Below are 24,163 nucleotides of genomic sequence, written 5' to 3' on the forward strand. Positions count from 1 at the left end.
CCAAACTCAATCACAAGAAAACAATACATTCAGCCAAGAATACTTGCATACATGCACCGACCAGTTTAAAATTGCTACATATATATTAAAATCATGACAGATTCCACTAAAAATACATACAGTCAGATAATGAGTTTTAGTTTTAGAGGTATGAAATCTCAAGTTCGAATTCAAATGAAGCCAACTGAATAAATAAATAATAATAATAGCACATCTACCCATGTGATCCAAAATTAACCTCTAGTAGATGCGGAAAATCAAGTATTAAAATGAATTGAGACATTTTCTTCTACATGTATTAGACGCAACAATCTGCCCTCGTCTCTAGTCTCTCTGATACAGATTGCCAGATGCTAAAATACTTCCATAGAACTTCAAAATTGCCAAATAACAAAATTAGACAAGCACTAAAATACATCCATTCAGGGAATCTTCCTTGAAGCGCGCTTTAATTTCATTGCATATCTGATCATGCGAAACAAAAGCTTTACTGCAAAACTATTGAGGAGAGCTTATACATTATATCGGCCTTTGGCAGATCTTTCCCTTCTTGAATCATCCTGCAATTACCAACACAGTAAGACCTTCAAGAAGAAGCAAAATTTCCTATAATCAGATATCAACACAAAATAAAGATTACATGGAAGCTGTATGTGATCTTGTCAGTGACATCAATGATCTCTTTCCACTTCTTGCCAATGCCCATCTACAGAAAGCAATAGAAAACCAATGTATAGAAGCAATGTAAACAGACTATCTGGCAGAACGGCATTTAAGGAAGATAGACAACAGCCCAGAATATCTGGCTTTTCAGTGGAAACTACTTGTCACAAGAATATAGTATCTTAAAAAATGATTTGCCACATAGAAACTCTTATGAAAAATTAAATTGCAAGAGCAACATAGCCTAAAATCAAGCAACAGCTATTTCCTCTGAAACATAGTTAAAAATTCTGATAATATCATATCCAGCCACTTAAGAAAAGGTCATAAGAAATATATGTCAAAAAAAATGAGAGAGACTGGTTGCATATAATGGTATCCTAAGCATCATTAAACACAAAAAGAAAGAGGGAAAAAAAAAAAGGGAACTAATCTTGAAAAAGGGGTTCTAGCATTAACATTGTCTAGCACCTTATGTAGGCTGATAAACATAGATGTGATCAAATAAACAAAGAGACTGGGAACACAATGATAAATTAATAAGCAAATAAATACTCCCTCTCTACCCATAATTTTTGTCCACCTTTTCTCTTTTTTTAATTGTTCCAAAATTATCATCCACTTTCCCTTTTTACACTATAATAAGGAATAAATTCACTATTATAACCCTATTTAATTTTATTTCATTTCTAAGAAATATCTCAAACCATCTCTTAGTATTTAATAAAATTTAATATCTTTAAAATGGGTATAATTGAAAAGTCAATAAAAAAATGTCATTCTTAATATGTATGAAAAAGTAAAGTGGACAAAAATTATGGGACGAAAGGGAGTAAAAAATAACCATTGAGAATAAAAGCAAAAATAGTAAAAGGGGAAAAGAAAGAGCAAATAAGCAGGAGATTAAAAAAGTGAAAGAAGTATCAGGGTCCATGGAAGTCCACAAAATGATAACATCAAGTATTGCTAGTAGCCGCTAGGCATTTGTAAATATTTGCAAGAACCAGAATAACATATCATTTCCATTATCACATTAAATACCATATTCCCATCCTCATGCAAACTCCCATCAATTTGTAGAATTCGAATTGGTATTATACTTTATGGTGGAAACTCAGTTTATTGAAGGGTGTGATCATGTGAGAGGATTTTTTTTCTTTTCATCAACCCAAAATGATAATATATCATAATATTATCACACTTTCCCCCTCCCTTGAAATGGGATGTATAAAAGAGACTGCTGGTATTGGAGCTCTGGAATTTTGCAACAAAAGAAACCATTTCCTTTGGCGTAGAGATTTAAATTCACCATATGACTTACAGAAGCAGGCACCCTTTTTAGGGGGAGAGAGAGAAAAGAGTTGAACCTGAGCAGCCTCATTTGTAGCTGTCTTCGTCCACAATGCAAGTTTATCCTGCCTTTGGCGCACACTTGCAACCACACCACAAATCTCATCAGCCTCATCAAATTGTTCCCCAATCAAAGCCATCAACTACCAATTAATAACCCGTCAGTTATATGCGAAAATATCATAGATTAAATCACCATAGCAAAAACAGTTCATAATAGATAGAGAGATTACAGTCTCCAGCCACATGGTATCAAGGATAGCCTTCCTGCCACAAGTAACAGACCATTTCCCTCCACCAGCACACTCAGGATCTTCCCACTTGGGTTCAATTCCAGCTTTGAATAAGTGGAAATCAGCATTTCCGGGCAGTTTGCTGGGCTTGAATATTTGATCATACAAACTGCATAAAGCATTTAAGTTTCAATTTATTATTATTATGCTAAGCAAGCTCATCAAGCATGCACATCAGGAAAGCAAGCCATTAGAAAGGAGGGTTATGTAGGACAAAAAAAAATATTAAACCGTGTAAGTCATTAAATCGATCAGTGTTAAACCTAATGAAATTGATAAAAGACTACTCAAAGCGCAAATTATCTAGAAAACGCTCAGAAACAAGACAAAAACCATTAGTTCATAAACCTTAAAAACACCAATCAACAAAAGGAAGAGCCCCTAAAATATAAATAATAAATCACCAGATCTATTGCATAGACATAGAAAGAGAGGGAGAAATAGTAACTACCACCAAAATTCTTCGACGGTATCGAACGTGTAGATCTTGCGGAGAGAGGTGCCCCAGGCGGCACCTTGTTTAGGCTTGGATTGATTATCAAACCAGAACGTCCACTTCCTCTCTAGCTTGTGCTGTTGCGGCTGCTCTGCGCCAGAAGCTGTAGCCTCTGTCGCGGTGCCTTCTATTGCGGTTTCGCTTGCCATTTTCTTCTTCTTCGCCCGCTAAGATGAGAGAGTTTCTGCGGACTAGTGTCTTTTCAATCGGAGAGACTCGCAGGGTTTGCGTTCTTCCACTAGTTGCGGCAATGGATTTAGGAACCATTGGGCTTCTGACCCATTACTATAAAAGCCCAAAAATATTGACCCCAAGCCCAGAGCATTATCAGCTACTTATCTCGTATATATCATAGATTTAATATAAAAAAATCATTAAAATAAAAAAATTATATATTTAAGAAAAGAAAACATATGTAAAAAATTAAAGTTTGAATTATTAAATAATTTGAAGTTATACTGTAAATTCAAGTTTGATATTATGAGAAGATATAATTTGTATCCTTTTAATTTTAATTAAAATAATGTGAAATTTCATTTACAACATTTACAAAAGACATTGATTCTTATTTATGTTAATATTGATGAATAATCTTTTCATAATATTGCTAGTATTGTTCATATTATTCATAATAGACAAGGATTCGCTGGAGCATATTTACTCGTCTGTATCCCTAAATAACGGTCACCGAACTTCCGTGCAGATATATGCGTGTACATTTTGAAAACGTTTTCAGCAAGTACGCTAACCCATTTCCTGACAAGCTAGCCTTTGGAGAGCTCTGGGACATGACAGAGGGACAGCGACTCTCCTTTGACCTCTTTGGATGGTTTGTCTCAATTTTTACTTTAAAATTTTCTATTTAATTTGTTGGTTTCAAACTTTGTTTTTTATATTTCAACAATAGCCTGCAGGATTGCTGCAGGTCAGAGTGGGGGATGCTCCACGTTCTTGCAAGAGATGAAGGCTATCTGTCTAAAGAAGCTATTTCGGCGCTGGTCTGATGGCAGCATCTTCGAGCATTGTGCAAAAATGAACAGGGAAGTGAGGCTAAGATGCGTTAAAGATCGCCCTAACTAATGATACTAGTGTAATTTGAGAAATCAATTAAATTAAGGAATTGTTTCAGTTCTCAGAAAGTTCAACAAGAGTTTATCAGTAGAGCCACAAAAACACATTAGAAACATAGCACAGATGATTTGAACCAAACGTGCAATAGACGGATGATGTCTCAAGAAACATAGTACAATGGATTTGGAAGTTTGAATGTCCTTCTCACATCAGGAAGCCCTTCAAAGCTGCTATATTGGTCTCAAAGAATGCCCCAAATGCGATACCCATCATTGATCAATTGTTTTCTCACATTGGCCTTAAATTTTTGCACCCCATCCAATCCATCATCTGGCCCCCTATATCAAAACAAGAAGCATATTCCCATGAATCACATGTACATGACTTAAAAGAGGGAGCATAAATGCTTGACAGTGAGAAAGAAAGTTACTGACCTTAGTCTGAGACTGGTCCAGCCATGATAACCAACATCAACGAGGTTGTCTATTGTGGCTGATCTGAGATGTCCTCTTCTTGAAGAAACCAAAATGATTTGAACTCCTCTGGATTTCAACTCGTTGAAAAGCTTCAGAGAGTATTCCAAGACTGGTGCTTTGCCTTGTCTCATCCATTCTTCGAGTGATGTCAAGTTCAGTTGCTCCCCACTGCTCAAAGTTCAAGAACCCAGTCAAACTTACCATTTGATGAAATGAAAAGAAAAGAAAAAAGAAAGGAAGAGATAAGAGAGGTACCCAAATTGGTGTTTCTTGAAATAAGGCACAGTAGATAAGAGGGTATCATCAATATCAAATAGCCACACATCTCTGCCATCCTTTTTCAGGTTGCAGCTAGTGCTAAGATAAACCAGACACTCCTCAATTGCTCTTTCAGAATCAACTTGATATTGAGTTGAAATGACATATGTTCCAATGTACGATACACATTCCTGAGGCACAACCTGAAAGTTTTGGATGTTGTGTAGCTCAACATTCATTCGCCAACTCTCACAATAATTTTTCAAGCTCATGTTCAACCCATTCTTTGTTTTCAGATTTAAAATGTTCCAATCTGCTTTGCTACACTGATGAAAAGACCTGAGAAACATAACAAGAAGCCTAGAATTCTTCCCATTCCCTCCTTCACATGAGAATTGGAATTAGATGCCCATATAAATAACAAAGGTACATAGGATTTAGATCAAGGAACTAAGACACTGGTCACATGGGGATTTAGATCAAGGAACTAAGACACTGGTCACATGGGTTCTACAACTGGGGGTGGAAAGCCACTTAGCTTTCCAGGAGCTTCACATGCTGGACACGGTGGCAACCGGATTAAAGCCTTAAACTAATAAACTGGTTCGGTTATTGACGAAGACAAACACTTTTTATTCTTTTGTAGTATATATGTTTTTGTTTTGGAGACAGATGTTTTGTTTTCAAAGAATGCATTTTTTGTTTGAAATTTACATTATTTAAAAATAAAAATAGTTTCTGTTTGCTATATTAAATTCATTATGTGACGGCAACAGTGCACCATTCCCTTGTATGAATTATGCCTTATCGGATCTCATTCATGTGCACATCCATACATACAATCCCTTGTTTTCTTGAATCAAATTGAAAATTTAAATAAAATATGAAATTTGAAAAATCAAAACTACAGAAATTAAACCGGTCCAAACTAAACTTGATTTAACAAGTAATAACTAAATTGAAAACCATACTTACCTAAACAGCAAAGTCAAAATTCATTTTCTACTTATGTGTCCATGCATCAACGCCTGCTCCAAACCAATGCTAAATTATTCCTTCGGCCTCACATGCACTTCGCATAAATAGCAATTATAAATATAACATCACCCACTAATAAACACGCAATCTGCTATTAATAGATTACAACTCATTGATACTGAATCTAATAAATCTTGAATTCAAATCTAAATCAAAGTTAAATCTCTCTGCTCCCTCCGCTTTACAAGTGAAGGTATTACTGATCCAGAGAGCTACCACTCACTATATAACTCATCCATTAAGCCATCAATAATTAATATATTTTAGTTAGAAAAAATTGAATAACATTTTTTTAAAATGAATCTCAACCTTAACTTCAAGCATGAGGACTTGCTGTCGACAGATGTGATCGCATCATGATTAATGATTACTTTTCCATTTAGAATTTGAAACTCAACGCCAGAAAAATTACAGGACCCAGGCAAGGTAGGTTCTAGCAAACAACTCATCAGATGAATTGATATAAAACAGATGAGAACCACACAGCAAGTACCCGCGTCAAGTCGGCAACTTTGCAAGGAAAAATCGAAAACCTTTATTTTGTATCAGAAACCATCAAGTGAAATCATCACGAATGGAAGGGACTTGCAATAGAGAACATTAATTTCTTTTAACAAAAAAAACAAAAAAAGAAAGAGAGAAAACATTTCTGGGCGAAGCAATGTGTACAGATACTAGCTACTACTCGGTACAACTTTCCGCATGCTCCATACGCGTAATACATGAAACAATATCTCGGAGGAAAATCCGGCAAACCATCAAGTATTAGAAGAAACGAGCCCTTGGAGATAGCGTGGATGAATAAACAAAATAAGAAAACAACAAAATCAAACAAAAATATGAAGCTCCAAATCAAACCATCATATTTACTTTTAAAAAACCAATTTTAAACAAAAGAAGAAAAATGGAGCACCCATGAAGAAACACAAGACAGCTTTTAAGGAGGAACCAACAACCACAAAATTTGAGATCAATAAAAATCAAGACCATCAGAACTATTTCATATGGTTAATAACCACATGCAAAATCCAAACAGAATTTGCTAAGGTTTCAAAAAAAAAGAAATAAAAGCCTGCATCAACCTAACAAAACACGAAATTCACTCTCGACACAGGAAGAGAAGTGTGTAAACTCTTATACTATGGCATTTGCTGCACTTGCAATCCTTGGCCACAAATCAGCACATTCCTTCCCAATTGGACCAGTTATTGCAGATCCTAAACCAATAAAGAGACGAGGGAGGTTAAGCACAACAACAACCCATAGTTGAATTATAAAATATAAACCTAGAAGCATGTGAACAATATGACACTACATATTCTATCTTTAGTTACAACTTGTTAACATTTAAATGGCATGAAAATACAGATTCTCTTTATGTGGGGTCTGTACCTTTCATTTCACCTTTAGGATTCACAATAACTCCAGCATTATCTGCAAGGAAGTCACTTTTGATTCAGAAAATTTATACAATAAAGTGCATAATAGTTGGCAAATGAAATATTTGCAATGCAAATATCTGTTCTAACACGAGAAACATGCAAGCATGATAAATTAAATAAACCAGATTGTTAATGCATTTGTAGAATAATCAGAAAATTTTCAACAGATTCATAGTAAAACATAATGCAGGACACAAAGCTGACAACAAATAGACTGTCCATATGCCAGATGAGCAACTGTACAGACTTCCAAACAGGAACCACCACCCCGTACATGATGATACAACATATTAACTACTTAATCCCATAAATGTGTTACAACAAAAAATTTCTGATGTACTCTGATTAACTAATATAAATACAAGCACAAAGAACTTAATTACATAAATGGCAAGTAGTGCCTATCAAGTTCACAACATAAATGTGCCCAACCTCGACAATTATGACCTACAAACCTCATGCAGACTAGCAAGTCTGTTAATCATAGATTCAAAATCAAAGAACTTAATTACTGGGTTCACAGAAAATGTAGGGTTCAAATGGAGCAGATATGAGCTTCAAAAGACTCAGCACATCTGTAACGAGGAACACAGTCAATTTGCCAGACGTGTAACTGTATCAACCACGTACATAGGAGGATACCTGACTTACGTCTGGCGGTTTAACACATTCTATCAGATCACTTCAAAAGAGTAAAACACTTGGACAACTGTTTGTGCAACAGTGAGATATCGCTCAAGTTTTGTAATGCCTGATGAACCAGCAATACCTTAGTGCCGAAGTGGAAATGGACGTTTACACAAGTATAACACTTAAGATAGGTAAATAAAGACAATAGGCATCCCCAACCTGACAGGGATGATAAAGCACTTACCACGTAGATTTGTGGTAACATTATCAATACCAAATAGCCAGCAAAATTTAATCGTTTAAAGGTTCTACAAAATTTTTTTTATGGAATTCCAAAAGTTTAAGATTCCATAACTGGGATATCCTACTAGATAAATTTCCACTTCCTAGCTCACTAGTACTGGTCAGGTCTCAGGAAGCATATTACCACAGTAAGCACAAAAACCTAGAATCAAGATACGCACGCATCAAGTACGCTGCTTAACCGGTAACTTAAACAGAATCAACAACCAAGCAATACACCTATAAATCAAGTATCAAATCTATCGATCCTCATGAGTTAGGAATACTAAGCAATATGGATTGCAGAAAAGACAATAACGGGGAATAGATAATGACCTTCGAAGTACATGTAGACTCCATCCTTTCTGCGCCATGGCTTGCGCTGTCTAACAATGACAGCTGGCATGACCTTCTTTCTGAGATCAGGCTTTCCTTTCTTAACAGTAGCCATGACCATATCCCCAACACAAGCAGAGGGCAAGCGGTTCAAACGACCCTTGATTCCCTTCACTGAAATGATGTACAGGTTTTTGGCACCAGTGTTATCGGCGCAGTTAACTGTCGCCGCAACTGGCAGACCCAGTGACATCCTGAACTTGTTACCCGCTGATCCTCCACGTCCTATAAAAACCAGCAAACAACAAAGTGATTTTGTTTTCCCAGATTGAACCAAATACAAGATCTATGGTTTCACTCTTTTTCATGGTTGATCTGCAGAAAACGGCAGAAAATAGAATAGAGAATGCTAGGCTTAAAGAGAATGAGAGAACTGACCTCGCTTCGACATTTTCGACAGCTGAAGGGAAAACGATGAAAGAAATGTAGGGTTTTCAGAAATTTATATTAGACTGCTCAGCGACTGCCGACTAGGGTTTGTTCTCCATTGTAATTCCGCTCCACTCCCCGGTCATTGTATCCAATACCAATTAATTAATTCGATATTTTTATTTAAAGCTTTTCTCAAATATACTAAAAACACACCATTTAAAGGAGCCTGAATATATGATTTTTACCCTGACTTGTATAAAAAAATATTAATTGACATAACTGTTTTTTTAACCGTTAATATCTAATTTTTATAAAAACATAATTATTTCATTTTTATATATATAAATATTTAAATAATTATATTTTATAAAATTTAAGAGTTTAAAAATTATATTTTATTAAATTTAGAGATTAAATAATCATATTTTAGTGAAAAAAAAATAAAGTTAAAAAGTAAAATGTTAATTAATTTTTTATGCAAAAGAGAAAAAGTAAATTATGTTAACTTTTAAATAAAGATAAATTCACTTTCTTTTTCATAAATTAAAAAATATATATAATTTTTATTGTAATTTTAATATAAAACTAATAAATAAACTATTATAAGATGCTCTATAATTTTTTGATAGCAATGCTCTATAATTCATAATGAATAAAAAATTAACTTATTTTTGGGGATAAAAAAATAATTTTAAAATAAAAATTAATATTTTCTTTATTACAAGATGAAAATAATAAAATATTTTTTTTCAAATCATATTTTTTTTATTACAATACCAAATAGGACTTTTAAAAGTCCTTAGAATGGTTGATGTTCAGTGTTTGGACCCATTAAACTCACTTAGAAATAATAAATAAAATTTTGAAACTAATTTCCAACATAGGAGATGCAGAAGTTAGGATCTCAATGTAAAACCAAAAGAGTTTTAAGGGCCAATACTTGGATTTTTCCCATATATATACTTGCAAATTCACACACAATTAACAAAAATGTTAAGCTAATTAAATTTACAAATACTTAATTATGTATTTAATTAAAGTGATTAAAAAAAGTATTCAATTATTTTTCAAATAATAAATTATATTAACTCAAATTTTTTACTATAACATAATTTTATTTTTAAATAAATAAATTAATATACTATTAAAATTAGTAAAAAAAAAAAAAATTAGATTCATAAAGGCTCCAACTTTAACATCCTCTAAAGGATATAACGAGAACAAGAGCTTCACTCTGTTCCTTCAACAACATATGATTACATTGAGAGAGGTTACCAGATTATAATTCAAAAGTTATTTAGGTTATTTTTAACTGAGTACATGAGTTTTCTCATCAGAAAATTGAGGATAAACAATCTCAATAACTGGCAGTAGCAGGAGCCAACAAACCTATGATCAGAAGATATCTGACGCCAAACAAGTTAACTAATCAGAAAAATGACAAAAGTTAACTTCAGAATTTGTGTATAAATACTTAAATATTGACTTACAAAGTGCTGTAAGTAGTACAGTAAGAGTGTTACACTAGCTACTTAAAGCTCAATCCTGAATCTTGCCACTTGAACTCCTGTACATTTTGGGGTCGGAGAGCAGGACTTTGGGCATGAATAAATGCCACTGCTATTGAGAAAGACTGCAAAGCCGAAAGCATTGACTGAAAATTAACAAAATACAAGCCACTATGGACATTCACCATCCTCAAGGGGGGAGCACTGTTCTCTGAACCCTGAAAATTTGAATTTCAGTCAGTGTGATAATGGTGCTTATTCAAGTGAACTCAGGGCTACTTAAGAAGTTCAGGGACATTAGCTTTCATATAGCATCTATAGATTATAAAATAATCATTTGTCTCACTATAACTATAGAATTCCTATAAATACCTAGATAGCTCCATGTATATAATCTGGTGGACAAATGATGGAAGTGTTAAAACAAAAAGTAAAGGGTGATCCAGTGCATGAAGCACCCCATGCTTGTGGGCTTTGAGGGAGTTGATGTATGCAGCCTTAACCCTGCTTTGCAGAGAGGCTGTTTCCATTGCTAGAACCCACGACGAATGGAATAACTTTTTCCACCAAGCAACCTCATAGAAACAAAAATTTAATAAACCAGAACCACGTTTTGTTCCTGAAAATTTTAACAAAAAAATGACAGAAGCAGAAAATATTAACTTCTAAAATATTCATAGATAATGCATAACCTCAACTATGAACATGGAAAATATCAGAAGATTAATTGCCTAAAAATAAGAAAGGAAACAACAATGATGTGAGGACAAAAAAATTAAAATTAAAAAGGTGTACAAGGTCCTTTTGGCTTAGAGCCAATGAGAGACTGATAGTATTGGTCACTTCACATCATCATGAATAGAAGCAAAGAAAGAGATCTTCATACCTGTATGATGAAATCAACTAATTTGCACCCTCCCTGCATGTCTGGTTGGGGTGAAAGCTCTTTGTTACCCAATCTTTTCTTAAGCACTGTTAATGGGCACCCTAAGTCCCAGCCATAGCAGTCACAACATCCACCTGATCTCCACCTTTCAATGAGACTGGAAGGACCACCATTTCTGGTCGTTGGACCACCATGAAGACCAGCTGGAATAAGAACATCCATACTTGTTGAACAGTCACCAGTATCTTGCACACAACAACCAGAAGGTTGTGAGAATTCCATGAGATCATCTGTTTGTTTCACATTCTTGAGAAATTTCAAGCCCCAACCTCCACCCTTCCCTTGAAGATTCCCAGGAAGATGATCCTTCACAACAATAGCAACTAATTCAAGATTTGGTGGAAGATGATTCTCTAAAAGATTGGCCCCACAAAGGGCATCAGTATTGTTATCTGTATCTTGGAAGGGCTCCCAAGAACGAATGGCCGCTGGTTTGGCACTGGATCCAATAAATCTGGAGGCAGTTCTCTTCTTCATTGATTGACTGGTCCGGAACACTTCTGCCACCTTCTTTGACAATCCCTCATTCTTTTTGAGGTCATGGCTTGAAGTTTGCACTCGCACAAGATTTTCATTAGAACCAAATAAAACAAACTCTCTCTCCATGATTCTAGATTTGTTTGGGCACAGGGTAAAGGAAGTAGATACCTTCATCTTACCTACAAGATGAGAGGCACTATCACAAATCTCTTGTTCCTTTTGGCCACCCATCCTTAAATAGAATAGATAGGTATAGTTCACAGCTTTATCATCTATGAATTCAACCTTCCATAAGTTGGCCACATAAACCACCTTTTGATCATCCAAAGAGAAAACAAAATGGGGGCTCCCATCCTTCCATGAGCATTGGAGCATTCCTTGATTAACAAATAGAGTGGCAGAAGGAGATGAAGACGATGGATCAGAACATGTAGAATTTGTAGTTGAGACAAAAGCAAGCCTTTCATGCTGCGGCTCAGATTTATATATAGATGCTCCCTTGTACAGCTTGTTTGATGAATAATTGCTCAACACACTTGGAGAGTTCATGTCATAATAACATGTAGAACCTTCAATGCCACTGAAACTCAGTTCATCAAAATTGGCATCACCATCACATGTACCATATTTGTGAAACAAAGGGCTACTAAGTGTATTTACCATACTCTTATTACCCATGATAGAACCAACAATCCGCGGTCCTGCTGGAGTAGCAACCACACTGCCATTCTCAGGTAACAATCGGCATCAAGATGAAACCTAGCGAAATCACATCTATTCTAACTCTCAATTTTAGCTGGACTAACCATCAGACAAAATGTCCATTCCCCCCATTCCAAGTTTAGGGAGATATTGCAAGGGACTGCTTTTGATGCACACTAATATGAATTAATTCTAGGCAACGATGAAGATATTTTCATCTACGGTTACCATATGCTTTGGGATCCAACTCTCCAGGACACAAATGCTTCAAAGAAAAGATTGCTTATTGTAACGTCTGCTACGCTGTAATTGCTCTACTTTCAATATCAAAGTATGTTGTGATTTTGTCTGTCTCACCAATCCTTTTGATTTTGATTCTGCACAATTTGAACCATTGCCACTCGATAATCCTCCATCCTTGTTGGAGTTATTTGATGATGAATCCTCTGTAGCATGGCCACTCTTCTGAGCATCAGCTGATGTTTCTTCCATCATGAATACCTTTTATAATAGGGCATATGGCAGGCAACTTTTCTTTGCATCTTCTGCCTCCGACTAAACAATATGAAAATGAAAGCAACCATATTAGACACTCTCCTATTTCTCCAAGTTATATCTCAATGGAATTTGAAATGGAATATGACTGATTGGCATCAATAATTGCAAAAAAGAAGCATACGTGAGAAGAACACCATAAATTTCGAATGAGAATCAGATAGAGTTGCATCAATGAAAGAGAGTGAGAGAGAGACTAGTATGAAAAAACTTGACGGCAAGAGCATTGAAAAGGCAGAGCACAAGCATCCATATTTGGCTTAAAAGAAGCAAGTAATCAATAAAGTACTTTCCATTCTTGGTTTTATTTTATATTGTTTCTTATCTGAAATCAGAAATTAAGACAAAACATGCCAAAATTACCAAGTATAAATCAGAATCAAAGTTACACAAGAAAGAAAAAGTTAATTTCCTAATTGTGAGTCAATATGGAAATGGAAGATGCAAATTGCAAATGGAAATCATATCAAACTTTAGGAGCAAAAAAAAAAAAAAAAAAGAGGAAGAGAAAGAACTTGCAGTTACATTTTTAGAACGGTATCGAAATAGACTGAAACTTTATCCAAACATCCAATCTCGTAATATAGTAAACCCAGAGAGAGAGAAAGAGAACAAATCATATACATGCTCAATAAAATTGATGGAGCTTCTCAGACTCATTGAAATATATAATTGCAGAATATAAATCCAGCTTCAGTCAATTCAAGTACCTCACTTCAATTCTACTATATTTACTCAAATATTCAACTCTTATCACACTGTGATAGTCAAGAAAGCAAACAATAAATTAACCTGCAATTTTGAGCTCATTTTCAAGAAAGAAAAAGAGCAACAAACCAGAAATACACGATGTTCCACTAAGCACATTGCTTCTCTATACTCCCCAGTCCCCACACACCAAATCCAGGGTTACGTGTAAGACGCACTTAGCTTCAACGAATTAAGTTATATAATTTTCTAGGTCCAGTATAATACTAATTCTGAGAAGGTGAAGCTTTTAACAGAGAGAGGGAATGAAGAAATGAGCTGGTACCCATGATAGATACAGGGCACCACTATCTTCTTTCCCTCCCCACTGGCCATATACGCGCTAGTAGCATCAGCCATCAGATAGCAAAAGTTCTAGAATGGTTTGCATATTCACAGTTGCAATTTCTTGCTAGGCAAACATTTATAGGACCACGAGAGTCGGAGTCGTCCCCGTTTGGTTTCGGCCGATTTCCCAATTAGAACCAAAGTCCAGGACCAGATCAGAGGATATGAATCGTAGGATATTTGGTTCATCCTTCAGTTTTAATTTTAGAATTTTTTTTTTGAACCCCTGTTATAACCACCTTTCAATCAATTTTAATTTTAGAGTTTATTTTTAACAGTTAATAGTAGATAAATTTTATATTTTATTTACACTATATTATCATTTTTAGTATTTATTAACTATTAATTTTTTATATTAATATAAATTTTAATACATATTAATAAATTGTTATAATTATAAAATAAATATAAATATTATAAAAATAACTTATATATCCATAAGAAATAATTTTATTTTATTAATAATATTTTTTAAATCTTATATATATTATATTATAAATTATTAACTTTATATGTATTTAAATAATAAATAATTTATATAATATATGTTTTCATTCGTTATTTTTATATTATATATAAGAATAAAAAGGGAAAATAATAGGATTTTTTATAATGTCCTTAAACCTTTAAATCATTTATAAATTAATTTATTTAATTATTTAAGTAGTTGATAATTTATTATTAAAATTTAATTTTTAAAATAGATTATAATTATATTTTAAAATTAATTTTAATTAGTTAAAGAAATCTTAAAAGATATATAAAAATACAATAAGATTAAATTTTTAAATAAGTATACATTAGATTATAATTTTATTATTTTAAATTAATTTTAGAGTTTATTAAGAAAATTTAAAGTAAAGATCTAAATTAATTTAAATATTATTAAATTGATTTTAAAATAAAAATTATTAAAATACCATGTTTAAATATAGATAAATATTAAAAGGATTATTAAAATAATAAATTCATATTTTTAAAATATAAATTATATAAAAAGTTAAATTTAATTAATGAATATTAAAAATATTAATAAAAATAAATAAAATAAAATAAAAATAAATAAAATCACTAACTTTTTAGTGAATTAATAATTTAAAAATTATTTCACTTAAATATCTTTAATTTTATAATTTTTATAATTTATCAATACTATATATATTGGAAGGAGAATTTTTATTTATTTATTAAGTTAATTTTAAAAATTAGTTAAGAAAATAATAAAATATATAAATTTATTAATATTTAAAAACTTTAAATTAAATAGATTATTTTACATTTGAATTTATTATATTATAAAAGAATAATAATATATAAATTAAAATTATATTATTAATTGTAAAAATAAATTTTTATTATTAAAATTTTATCTGATAAATTTCACAATTACTTTTATTATGATTATTAAACAATAAAAAATAAAATAACTATTATTTAGTATTTTAATTTAATTAAAAATTTATTTAAATTTAATTATAAAATATAATAAATTTATTAATAGTAATTAGGGATGAGCAGTATTCGGTTCAAAATGAAAAAACTGACCGAATCGAACTGATTTAAAAATTTGGTTCGGTTTTTTATATATTTCGATTCGGTTTGATTTTTAATTTTAAAAATTTTAGTAATTTCGGTTCAGTTCGGTTTTGATCAGAAAAAAACTGAAAAAATCGAACCAAACCGATTAGTAATAATAATATGTTTTTTCAATAATATAGAGAAATTAAATCATATTAAAATTAAAATATTTTAATTAAATTTTAAAATACTAAAAATAAAGTGTAAAAAATAAAAAAATTATTAAAATTCGAAACTGATCAAACAGAACCGAATCGAATCGAATCAGACCGGTTCGGTTCGGTTCGGTTTCTGATCAAAATCGGTTCGGTTCGGTTTTTATAAACACTAAAATTTCGATTTTCTGTTTATTCGATTCTGTTTGGTTTTAAACCGAACCGACCGAATGCACCCCATAATAGTAATATTTATAATCTATAAATTAGGTTAATTCTATATTTAGATTAGAATAACCTGCCATGTTTCATATTTTAAATTATCCGAATATGTAATATTATATTTTTTTTATTTTGTTAGTGAATTATTTTTTATTTATATATATTTTTAATTTTTATTATTATGAATTGATTTATTATATCTAAGTAATAAATTAAAAATTAATTGAGATAATTTTATATAAAATTATAGTAAAAAATTACTGTTAAGAGTTTGAAGCATTGATAGTAAGAGATAAATAATGAAAAGGGCAATTCACAAATTAAGTTCTGAGATATGATGTTGCACAATTTTCATTCATTTTATTTATTAGATGATAAAATTTAGTTGTTGAATAAAATTAGTATAAAATTATTTTTCTTAATAGTCTGTGTTTTTTATATATAATATATATGATGTATTTTATTTTATTTATCTTATAAATTAATTTATTTTTTATTTTAAAATATTTTTTAATAATATTATTATTTTAATTAATAATTTATACTATATATATATATAAACTACTCCTATTTAAGTTTAATAATTAATTTATCTTCTATTTTGATTGGTTAAGAAATAATATAAAATTTTGTTATTTTAAAATTTTAATTTATTTAAAAATTGATTTTTATTTAATTTTAATTAATTATATAATTTTAAATTTTATATAAATTTAAAGTCTTTATCCTACTTATGTTTAAATTTATTTTTTTTTAATTTATTATATAATTTAAAATAAAATTTATAAAAAAATTAAAATTATTAAATATTTTTCTAAAAAATATTATTTCATGTTTCACTGTAAAAAAATAGGGTTAGTAATAATAAATTTATTATTAATATATATTAAATTATCATTAATAAAATTTAATAGCAAGTATTATGTGAATAATAATATTAAATAATGAAATTTATGTAAAATCTTACATTTATAAATAAATTTAACTATCAATATTATTATAATTAATAATAAATACAAGTTAAAATTATTTTAATAATAATTCTAATTATATCAAAAACTCTATTATAATTTATAATTTAAATTTTAAATAATCTTACCATCTAAATGTAATAAGTAATACTAATTAATTTAAATTATTTTATCTATTAAAATAAAATTAACAAAACTATATATATAGTTAAAAAAATGAAATAATTAAATTATTAAAATTACTCAGGATAATTTAAAATTATTACAATAAAACTAATTTTAGTTAAAAAAATTAATATAAATTTAATATTTAGGATTAAAAAATTTAAAATAATTATTAATATACTTAAATTCTAATTTTATTATATTTTTTATATAAAATTATATAAAAAATAAGCTATATAAAATTTAAATTATATACAAATTAAAATTCTATTAATTACAGAATAAATCACCAGTATATAATTTAAAATTCTATTATTTACAGAATAAATCACCAGTATTATAATAGATATAAAAACGTGCAACACAAATTAGATATAACCTAGTTATATATTAGTTTTTTTTTTCTTTTTGAATTGAAAATTGGGGAGTAAAACCTGAGATCTCTCAGAAATGTCCAAATAAACTTACCATCAGACTAAACTTATGAATACAAAATAGTTATAGTTAAATATAATTTATCAAATGCTTTTAATGTTTCGGCTATAATTAATAATTAGCTATCGATTAACAATTATAAATAGATTTTTAAACTGAATTAATTGGTTATAATTTGAAGTTATCGATCAGTTTTGATTTTGATTTTGATTTTAATTTTAATTTTAATTTTAATAATTTTACGAATCACTTATTTATTAAAATTATAGTATTTATTTTTATTTTTGTGTTTACAAAAATTGTATTATACAATTTTGACAGTATAAATCATTTGTCATTACTAACTATGTTAGATGCCCGGCCAAGCATTGATGGGTTTTTCTGGAAAATTCATAAGGTGATGAAGAAATGAGAAATTCTTCATTATGAATTAAAAAATATTAAAATAGATGCATTTACTTGCTTCATAAAAAAACTCATTTATTTAAATCGATCATGGTGGATCAGATTACTACAGAAATTTCCTAATCCATGAAAACCAGAGATTAACCAACCCATGCCTTGAAGGTTCAAGGACGATGACTTTCGTTGTGCTCAAATTAATCATACAAAATTTTCAACCTCAACCTCGATATCATTTTACGTCAGAATCCTTGAGAACAGAATATTGAAAAATCCAATAATTTCTTTCACATATTTTCCCAGTTTGTAATGGGATTAAATAATAATATCAGACTCATGATAAGTAGCCCAACCAGGATGTGGTCCACATTCAAAGTTTACAATCGCAAAGAGCACTTCAGGACCAAAAGGCAACAAGACAGAGCAGAGAAAAACTGGATTCTGTGTCTGTGCCTGTGTCGTTAGTATTGGTTTAAAATTACGATGAAATCTTAGATAACGAGAAAGTTCTATCATCATCCACTAATACAAAGAATTCTGAGATACATAAATAAATTTAGGACTTGTGAAAGTTAAGTCCTCCATGTAAATCTCACAGAAGATTGTGTTGGATGTGTCAACTATTTCAGCTTACATAGATTATGATATATAAACGAGCCAAAATATTCTATGTTCAGTTATTAAACCAGGAGGGAATCTGCAAAATTGTAGAGATGTTTGATACTTCAAAGCTCATTAAATCCAGGACTGGATGGAATAGTTGCATTTGAAGGAGTTCACACCACTGATATGAGCTAAGATATCTGAGGAATCAATCATGTCTTCTTCTTCTTTCACTACTATCTGCATGCAAAGCAAAGCAATCACACGCTAAATTTGAAGAAGCAATATCAATGTGAAAGTGCAACAGTACTCTGGACTTTACTGATATTGATGATAAAGGAAAATGATGCTAAGTAGATCGAGTAAAACCTTACTTCGTCTTCGTCATCCTCTTCATGATTAATATAAGCCGTCCTGTTGGCCTCGCTAGAGTCATCATTCTTTGCAAACCTTCCTCTGACTCGAGGTCGGCTATCTGCAAGTGTTTTGCGACAGGCATACTGCAAATTTGCTTAACCATTAGTGACAAAAGAACAAAATGCCTTTGAAGGAAAATATACAGGCATGGAGGCACGTTGTTGAGACAGATAGAGAGAACCTTGATTTTCTTGCTGAAATTCCTTTCATTCCTTTTCTTCATGTACCTATGGATCTTCTCTTTTCTTTGCTCAGCTGAGAGTTTGCCGACCTTGAAAGTTGAATCTTCCAATTTTGAAATATTTGATGCCAAAGGAGTAGAATTCCCAGCTCCACCCACCAATTGCTGCGTTTCATTGCTGAGTGCCTTTCGGAGGACATGGCAACAAAATTAAGAAGAGTAAAAACGATCATTAATTCCTATGTTCTGCCATTTGAGAAGTAGACATGATACTTTCCATGCAAGGACGTAACCTTGCTCAGAAAGGATTAATTAACTGTGTTGGGCTTCAAAACTCAGTTATTTAAAGATATAAAGCTAATTCATAATGTTATTTACATATTTATAGTTTCTAGTACCTGTAGATCTCCTGGGTTAAAGACTTCAGGGATTGTATCAGGGTAGTAAATTCCACTATTATCACCCTGATAGTTCAGTTCTTGCAATTGCAATTCAGAACCCAGAAGAACGTCTCCAGTGAAGACCTTAGAACTGTCAACAGATAATGCAGCAGTCAAGGTCCCAGCAGACATGCATGTGCTCATATCAGGACCAAGAAAAGAACAAGGGGACGTAGGGTTTAAAGGTACATAAGAAGGAAATGAAGACAAGCAATCTTCTTCAAGAACTGATCGCAATGAATTCCTCATAAGTGGAGCAACAGAATCAGCAGCAGGATACCTGGTTAGTCCATCAGCAGACATCATATCTAATAATGTGAGTTGAGGTTGCACAGAAGAGAAATCAAACTGATCACGTTGGGTAGTGGTCAACTGGGGGACGGAAAATGTAGGAGATGAAGAAAAATCTATGGAAGCTGAAATTTCATTATCGAGCTCATCCTGGGAATAAAAAATAATAGGGAAACTGTTATTGTTCATATTGTTTACATTTGCTAAGGTGGTGCTAGTAGTTGTGTTGCTATTGTTCCCATTATTGTCTGGGCAACTATTGAACTTCTCTTTGTCTAGTGGCATTGCAAGATTATTCGTATAGGAAGAATTCTCCTCATAGCAAAAGTTTATGGTTGAAGTGACTTCAGAATCTTGCAGGAAGAATTCAGGGTTGCAGAATTCCAAAATCTGAGCACTGAATGGGCTTGAAACCTCATCCTGTAAGACAGTGAAAACGATGTTAATATGATTTAGACTCGGCCTTCCTTAAGGCACACGCCAAGCATGATTCTTCATTGTTTATGGGTTTGGATCTAATTCTTGATCTTTGATCGATGCGATGTGTCTGTTCATATAGACCATGATTTGATAAAGATATCAAACTTAAAATGGCAATATTCTATAATGTAACTGAATTTATGCCTGAAAGCTATCAAGGGTGTGGTTACTCTAACACTATGATTGGGTTGGAGGAAGATAAGAGAGGAAAGAAAATTTGGATGAGAGGAAAAATATTATGATGCTCTTTGGAATATATAGGTGGTTAAAATTGTAATTTTACTGTCTAAAAAATAACTTTCTATCCAATATTTCCCTCCCACATGTAAAAAATCTATTTTCCTCTTCTTATTTTCTTTCCTCCCGTCCAAACATATGCTTAAAATTTGCTAGATGTCACTTAATCAAGCTTTTAGTTTTCATCAATATATTTATACTACGTATTACAGTGGAGCAATTGAAATGGGACACGTAAATAGCTAGTCTACTTCATGGAATGGTTAACAAGCACAAGTCTAATTTCCATATTTGATTAAGAAAACATCAATTATCCAAAGGAGGACAAAATCATGGTGGATTTTTTCTGTATGTAAGAAAAGCAGGAAGAGGCGTGTGTATCTATGCTCCATGTGTCATGTAGTAACAAGTCAAGATTAGCAAGAACAATTAAATAGCATTAACAATAAGCAACTTCATTATAAGGTTTTCTTTAATTTTCACTCAAAATTAATATAGAAACGCCATATTGTTCAAACAAACAATACTGAGAGGGAATTAACCAAAGAGGACCCAATATAGTTAATCATGTAAGAATCCAATATTAGAAATCTTCGGACATATATATTCCCAAAATCAGAAAACAACGTTGAAATGCTTGTTAACGAATAACACAGCAAGATGATTGCAGACATTATTACGATGAATGTAAACTTATAACTACGTATAAATGCATACATGCATTCACATTCACATTCACATTAACGAATGTTAAAAAGACTAAGAATACTTTTTTTTTTTTCAAAGTAGAAGAAAAAGAGGATGAAGAAGAAATTACAATTGAGAGCTGCTGGGTTGGTTGATGTGTAACGTCCCGCGACATGGTTCTGCTTATGTTTGTTTTATTTAGTTGAATTTAAATCGAAGTTTTCTTTCAGGGCAGCCTATAAAATAACAATGGTTAACATATGACAGCAACTTGTCTTAGCTAATTCAAATGTAGGAAGTAATTAATTATAAGTTGTGGGGGGATATATATAGAGAGAGAGGGGGGAGACAAGGTTGGTTTTTGTAAATTAATACTGGTTAAGAAAAGGGGAGGGAGATGGCTGGGCTGTCCTAGAAAATTGGTTATTACATAAGATTATAGGGAAGTTGAGGTTGGCACTCTCTTTTGTGTGAAGCCGAAAGATGCGGGGAACCGCCATACAGTTTTTGGACAGCCTGAGTGGCTTTGGTGGCTTTGGTGGCTATGGTGGCTTTGGTGGCTTTGGTGGCTATGGTGGCTTTGGTGGCCATGGAGTATGAACCCTGTACGGGTGTGTGGGTTCATCAAGATTTTCAATTTCTACCCACTTCTTCCTCCTCTTTATGCGACGCCACCTTCACTGGTAAAATCATTTTCCACAAGTCAAAATTATTAAGACCATATGTCTACCATCAAATTCAAACTAGTTATGAGAAACAGTGTGTGCCACCATTTTTTTTTTCTTTTGGCAGTGAATTCTAGTGTTATGATTGAAATAGTTAATTATAATAAAATATTTTTTTTTTTAAATGGGGACCGGGAGGGAATATAACATGAAACTTTTCAGATTTATTCAAATACACTTATTAACAGGTTAAGCCTGTGAGTGCAATATTAATTCTTCTAAAATCTAATTAATAGTTATTAAAAACAACTCATATTACTTGAATAAATAAACAATAATCCATAAAAATAAAAATTTTCTTTTATTTTATTAAAGAAAAAAATTATTTTGATGTTTAAATAAAGGTAAAATATATAATTTTGATATTTGAAGATCTAGCGAATGTCGAGATGTGGACATCTAGGCAGCAGTTCGATTGAATGGGTTAATCATTAATCTATAAATAATTTCGCTAGGTCTCTTTGTATTTGATTTTGAGGAAAGAGACCTATAAAATAGAAAAAGATGATCAGGCTCTCTATTCTAGTCCGAGCTCACAAACCTAAGTTTTTATTTCCGGGTTCTTTTGCCCTTAGCATGTTTCTTAGCATTTTCACTCTTTTATTTTTTTTAGCACTTAGCCCTGATTTCAACCCCGGGCTATTAGCCTTGATTTTGCTTTCAGACTCTTTTTCTCTTAGCGTGTTTCTGAACCTTTTCATTCTTTTTTTTTTTTTCTGAGCACTTAACCTTAATTTCAACCCCAGGTTATTAGTCATGATTTTGCTTTCAGGCTTTTTTGCCCTTAGCGTGTTTCTGAGCTTTTTTGTTCTTTTATTTTTTTTAAGCACTTAGCCCTGACTTCAACCTTGGGCTATTAGCCATGATTTTGCTTTCAGGCTCTTAGTCTTGGTTTCGCTTCTGGACTCTTTTGTCCTTAGCATATTTTTGGGCATTTTCGCTCTTTCATTTCTCTTGGGCACTTGGCCCTAACTTCAATTCCGAACTCTTAGCCCTAATTTTTTTTTATAAGGATATAGGCTTGTGGCCTTACTTGAAATTTCATGACTTAGGCTCATGACCTTACTTTTATTATACGCGGCGAGAATGCCTATTGTTAATTGAATATCATTAATGAACAGTGTATTGTATAAAATACTTAGCTTCATGGTTGAGGCTCTTGGCCTTTCTTGGTGTTCTGAGATTCTAGCTTGTGACCTTTTTGGCAATTTCCGGGATTCAAACTCGTGGCCTTACTGGTGATTTATGAGATTCGAACTCGTGGCCTTACTTGCGATTTTTGAGATTTATGCTCGTGACCTTACTAGCGATTTCAAAGATTTAGGCTTGTGGCCTTACTGGCGATTTTTGAGATTCATGTTCATGGTCTTACTAACGATTTCAAAGATTCAGACTCGTGGCCTTATTGGCGATTTCAAAGATTCAGGCTCGTGGCCTTATTGGCGATTTCAAAGATTCAAACTCATGGCCTTATTGGCAATTTTTGAGATTCAGGCTTGTGGTCTTACTGGCGATTTCTGAGATTCAAGCTTGTGACCTTACTGAGGATTTCAAAGACTCAGACTCGTGGCCTTACTGGCGATTTTAAATATTCAGACTCATGGCCCTACTAGCGATTTCGAAAATTCAGACTCATAACCTTACTGGCGATTTTTGGAATTCAGACTCGTGGCCTTATTAGCGATTTTAGGCTTATTAACCTTTCTTCTTACTTTTGGAGTTTATCTGCAAAATAACAACTTGTACTATGCATGTATATATATGTAGTGAGAATACTTGCCGTTAATTGAGTAATATTTGTTAATGAATATTGAGCGTACGATAAACTTAGCTCTATCTTGTCCTTTTGGCTTTTTAGCTTTGACCAGCTCCTTGGCTTGTTGGTTGATTTTCGGACTTCTTTAGTCCTAGATTTGCTCCTTAGCATTTTTACCTTGAGTGATTTTCGAACTCTTGGTCTCAATTTTTTGTCTTTCTCTTGCTTTTGAATTTTTCTGAAAAATAAAAACTTGCACCAAAGTGCATGTAATGAGAATGACCGTTATTAATTTGAATAGCAAGATATTTCAGATTCGTGGTTCGATTAACAACAAATATTAATTCTATGCAACTATATTATTC

The 24,163-nt window shown here is 32.0% G+C and overlaps 5 protein-coding genes across 9 annotated transcripts; all 5 read right to left on the bottom strand.

The window, feature by feature from the left end:
- Positions 1-163: 163 nt before the first annotated feature.
- LOC110602186 (eukaryotic translation initiation factor) lies at positions 164-3,033 on the bottom strand. The gene is made up of 5 exons (XM_021739641.1): positions 2,758-3,033; positions 2,247-2,415; positions 2,031-2,156; positions 641-706; positions 164-560 (listed from the first exon to the last, which is right to left on the bottom strand). The coding sequence occupies exons 1-5, from the start codon at positions 2,949-2,951 to the stop codon at positions 513-515; spliced, it is 603 nt and encodes a 200-aa protein (XP_021595333.1). The 5' UTR covers positions 2,952-3,033; the 3' UTR covers positions 164-512.
- An 863-nt stretch (positions 3,034-3,896) lies between these two features.
- LOC110602741 (acid phosphatase 1) lies at positions 3,897-6,427 on the bottom strand. The gene is made up of 3 exons (XM_021740337.2): positions 4,605-6,427; positions 4,308-4,517; positions 3,897-4,211 (listed from the first exon to the last, which is right to left on the bottom strand). The coding sequence occupies exons 1-3, from the start codon at positions 4,955-4,957 to the stop codon at positions 4,115-4,117; spliced, it is 660 nt and encodes a 219-aa protein (XP_021596029.1). The 5' UTR covers positions 4,958-6,427; the 3' UTR covers positions 3,897-4,114.
- A 153-nt stretch (positions 6,428-6,580) lies between these two features.
- Positions 6,581-8,933, bottom strand: LOC110602742 (60S ribosomal protein L23). Its single transcript, XM_021740338.2, has 4 exons — positions 8,774-8,933; positions 8,336-8,620; positions 7,038-7,079; positions 6,581-6,862 (listed from the first exon to the last, which is right to left on the bottom strand). The coding sequence occupies exons 1-4, from the start codon at positions 8,784-8,786 to the stop codon at positions 6,780-6,782; spliced, it is 423 nt and encodes a 140-aa protein (XP_021596030.1). The 5' UTR covers positions 8,787-8,933; the 3' UTR covers positions 6,581-6,779.
- A 1,014-nt stretch (positions 8,934-9,947) lies between these two features.
- On the bottom strand, positions 9,948-14,088 carry LOC110601414. Of its 5 annotated transcripts, XR_002485826.2 has the most exons (4): positions 13,796-14,088; positions 11,162-12,958; positions 10,648-10,894; positions 10,355-10,493 (listed from the first exon to the last, which is right to left on the bottom strand). XR_002485826.2 is itself a non-coding variant. In XM_021738536.2 (3 exons), exons 2-3 carry the CDS (start codon positions 12,377-12,379, stop codon positions 10,296-10,298), a joined length of 1,416 nt encoding a protein of 471 aa, XP_021594228.1. In that variant the 5' UTR covers positions 12,380-12,958; positions 13,796-14,088; the 3' UTR covers positions 9,948-10,295. The 5 variants fall into 5 exon arrangements, 4 of the variants coding, with proteins under 4 accessions (XP_021594228.1, XP_043806886.1, XP_043806887.1 ...); XM_021738536.2 differs by lacking the exon at positions 10,648-10,894 and having other exon boundaries at positions 9,948-10,493; XM_043950951.1 differs by lacking the exons at positions 10,648-10,894; positions 13,796-14,088 and adding an exon at positions 13,484-13,789 and having other exon boundaries at positions 9,948-10,493.
- Positions 14,089-18,716: 4,628 nt separating this feature from the next.
- LOC110601533 (histone-lysine N-methyltransferase, H3 lysine-79 specific) lies at positions 18,717-21,492 on the bottom strand. Its single transcript, XM_021738698.1, has 5 exons — positions 21,448-21,492; positions 19,581-20,333; positions 19,183-19,368; positions 18,959-19,084; positions 18,717-18,824 (listed from the first exon to the last, which is right to left on the bottom strand). Exons 1-5 carry the CDS (start codon positions 21,490-21,492, stop codon positions 18,717-18,719), a joined length of 1,218 nt encoding a protein of 405 aa, XP_021594390.1.
- Between the last annotated feature and the right edge of the window lie 2,671 nt (positions 21,493-24,163).

This window comes from Manihot esculenta, chromosome 15, assembly GCF_001659605.2.
Source record: "Manihot esculenta cultivar AM560-2 chromosome 15, M.esculenta_v8, whole genome shotgun sequence".
NCBI lineage: Eukaryota > Viridiplantae > Streptophyta > Magnoliopsida > Malpighiales > Euphorbiaceae > Manihot > Manihot esculenta.